The sequence below is a fragment of the Ananas comosus genome, linkage group 16 (genome assembly GCF_001540865.1).
Source record: "Ananas comosus cultivar F153 linkage group 16, ASM154086v1, whole genome shotgun sequence".
NCBI classification, from domain to species: Eukaryota; Viridiplantae; Streptophyta; class Magnoliopsida; order Poales; family Bromeliaceae; genus Ananas; species Ananas comosus.
This window is the reverse complement of record NC_033636.1, coordinates 6433143-6435589: the sequence shown is the minus strand read 5'-3', so window position 1 is coordinate 6435589 and position 2447 is coordinate 6433143. Positions and strand designations below refer to the sequence as shown.

The 2447-nt window shown below is 48.2% G+C and overlaps 1 protein-coding gene across 1 annotated transcript; it reads right to left on the bottom strand.

Moving 5' to 3' along the window:
* On the bottom strand, nucleotides 1018–1938 carry LOC109722087. Its single transcript, XM_020249973.1, has one exon. It carries the CDS (start codon nucleotides 1936–1938, stop codon nucleotides 1018–1020), a length of 921 nt encoding a protein of 306 aa, XP_020105562.1.

Here is a 2447-nt window from a genome sequence, read left to right as displayed (position 1 = left end):
GCCTCCACACAACCCGAGAGGAGAGAGGAAGAGAGAAAGAGAGGGAAGAAGATAGAGAGTGGTGGCTGCCGCGTGGTTGGCCGGCCGGAGCTCGATCGGCGGCTGCCAGGGCACACGCAGCAAGTGCAGGGAAGAGGTAGGAGGCGGCTAGGGGGCTAGGGCAAGGCTAGGGTTAGGGTTGAGTGGCTCCAAACCCTAAAGAGCCTATAAAAGTAATGTGCAACATGCAAAAAGGTCCCCCAAACATCAGAATTACAATCCGAGTCCCTCACAGTACGATTAAAACGCATGAACGTCCCTCCACGTGCGATCCCACGTGAAACAGTACATAAAATATCGCGACTTTTGAGAAAATACCGTTTTGCCAACACCGACCTCTCCTCGATCAACGTGCGATCTCCGTAGATCCGTCCGTTAGATTTGCGAACGGATTGCACCAGTGCGATCAGCACCTCGGAGACAACAAAGCTACGATTTTGGTTCACCTCGATCGACCACGGATTTGCGACAAAATCCAACCTTTCATTCCAACAGAATGAATAACACAAAAATACATATAAAACATGTATTTTTAGATTTTCTCGAAATTCGTGCGTCAAACTCAAAATTCGTCAGCGCCATTAGTTCCAGAACAGCTGAACCAGTCGAAACGAGCTATTGGACCGCTAGGAACGGAGTCCGGTACGAGCCTGAAGCCAACTTCACACCGTGGCTTCTCCGGAAAATCGAGTTACTATTCACTTTAAGTGAAACTTGGAAATCGCGTAGAATCTCCGTTTTAACTCGTTTTCGCCCGAAACTTGACGAGTGCTTTTGTAATTAAATTACACACAAAAACATCGTCAACTGAGAGTTTAGCTACACTGCAAAAATCTCAGTCCTTACATCATCCCCCCCTTAAAGAAAGTTTCGTCCTCGAAACTTGCTCACAGGCGGGGGTGATCCGACGCACAACGGACTAGCACAACACATGCATGCAATGCAAGGAGAGATGCATTAAACGAAAAGCATGCAAAGCTACGACGACAACAACAACAACATTATACCTGCGGCGACGGCAGCCAACAGATCGTCCTCCTGACGCGTCATCATGAAGGCGCGTCCGTCAGTGGTCTGGTGTACCTCCTTCACTTGACGAGATGTCGATGGACGTCCAACTGAAGAATAGGTCGAATTGCCACGATCCTGCCATGGAGCTGCTGGAGTAGATGCTGCTGCAGATGCTATTCCTGCTCCACTGGTGCAATCTGCCCGAAGATGTCCACGTTGGCCACACTTGTAACAGTGATTGTGGCGCTGTGGACACTCAATAACCTTGTGAGCTTCTCCGCAAATAACACAAGGTCTGATGCTCTGCTGCTGAGACGTAGCGGGGGCGCTGCTCGATCCTGAATGTGCCTTGCGATGCTTGGATGATCGTCCGTTGCTTGATTGGCCACCAGCAAAACTTTCCTGTGCTCGCTTCCTGTCTTCACTCTTCTCGGATGCGTCTTGTTCGATTCGAGCCTCGTCCATTTCACTCTGCACCATCAGGGCCCGATCTAAGCTCTCGTCGAACGTCAACGCGCCATGGGACGCGATCAGAAGTCGAATACTGGGCCTTAGCCCTCTCGCAAACATCCTTGCCTTGTGATACTCGTCACGAACCACGAACGGAATCAACGAAACAATGCGAGAGAAGTCTCGCTCATACTCGCCTACGGTACGGTTGCCTTGCTTGAGACGCTCCAATTCACGCTCCAAACTCTGCTTAGTGCTATCCTTGAAGTACTGCTTGTACAGGAGTCTCCGAAATTCCTCCCAGCTTGGATAGATACTCCCAAGTTTGCGTTCGAAGTGGCTGATCCACCACGAATACGCGTCCTTCTCAAGACAGTGAGCAGCTAGAGAGACTCGATCCAGCTCCTCGATGTGCAGATCACGAAACAGCTTCTCCATATGAGTGGCCCAATGCTCGATTACCCAGACGTCGTCGCTCTTTCCTGCGAACTTCGGCGGATCGNAATTTATTTGGATTTGGATTCAGATAATATTTTGGATATCCATACCTATTGACATCCCTACTCCTTATTCCACTTTTCAATATATAAAAAATACGTACTAAACACGGTGAACCATTCACCGTGTTTAGACACGGTGAATGATTCATCGTGTTCAACATAATACCCTGGCTCCAGTCCTGCCAGCGTGGCGCTGACGTGGTGCCTGTGTGGCAGGAATAGGGCCATTTTTATAATTTTAATTTTGATAGGGCTCTTTTTAAAATAAAAATTACTCAGAGAGCTATTTGCAAAAAAAAGCCCCCAATATACCTATTACATTCTAGAATTTTTCGTCGAAAGGGCATTGAGAGAGAGAGAGAGAGAGAGAGAGAGAGATATGGAAGATAGGGGTCAGATAAGCATTGAGAGAGAGAATAAACAGAAGGTACCACTACAGAGAAAAAA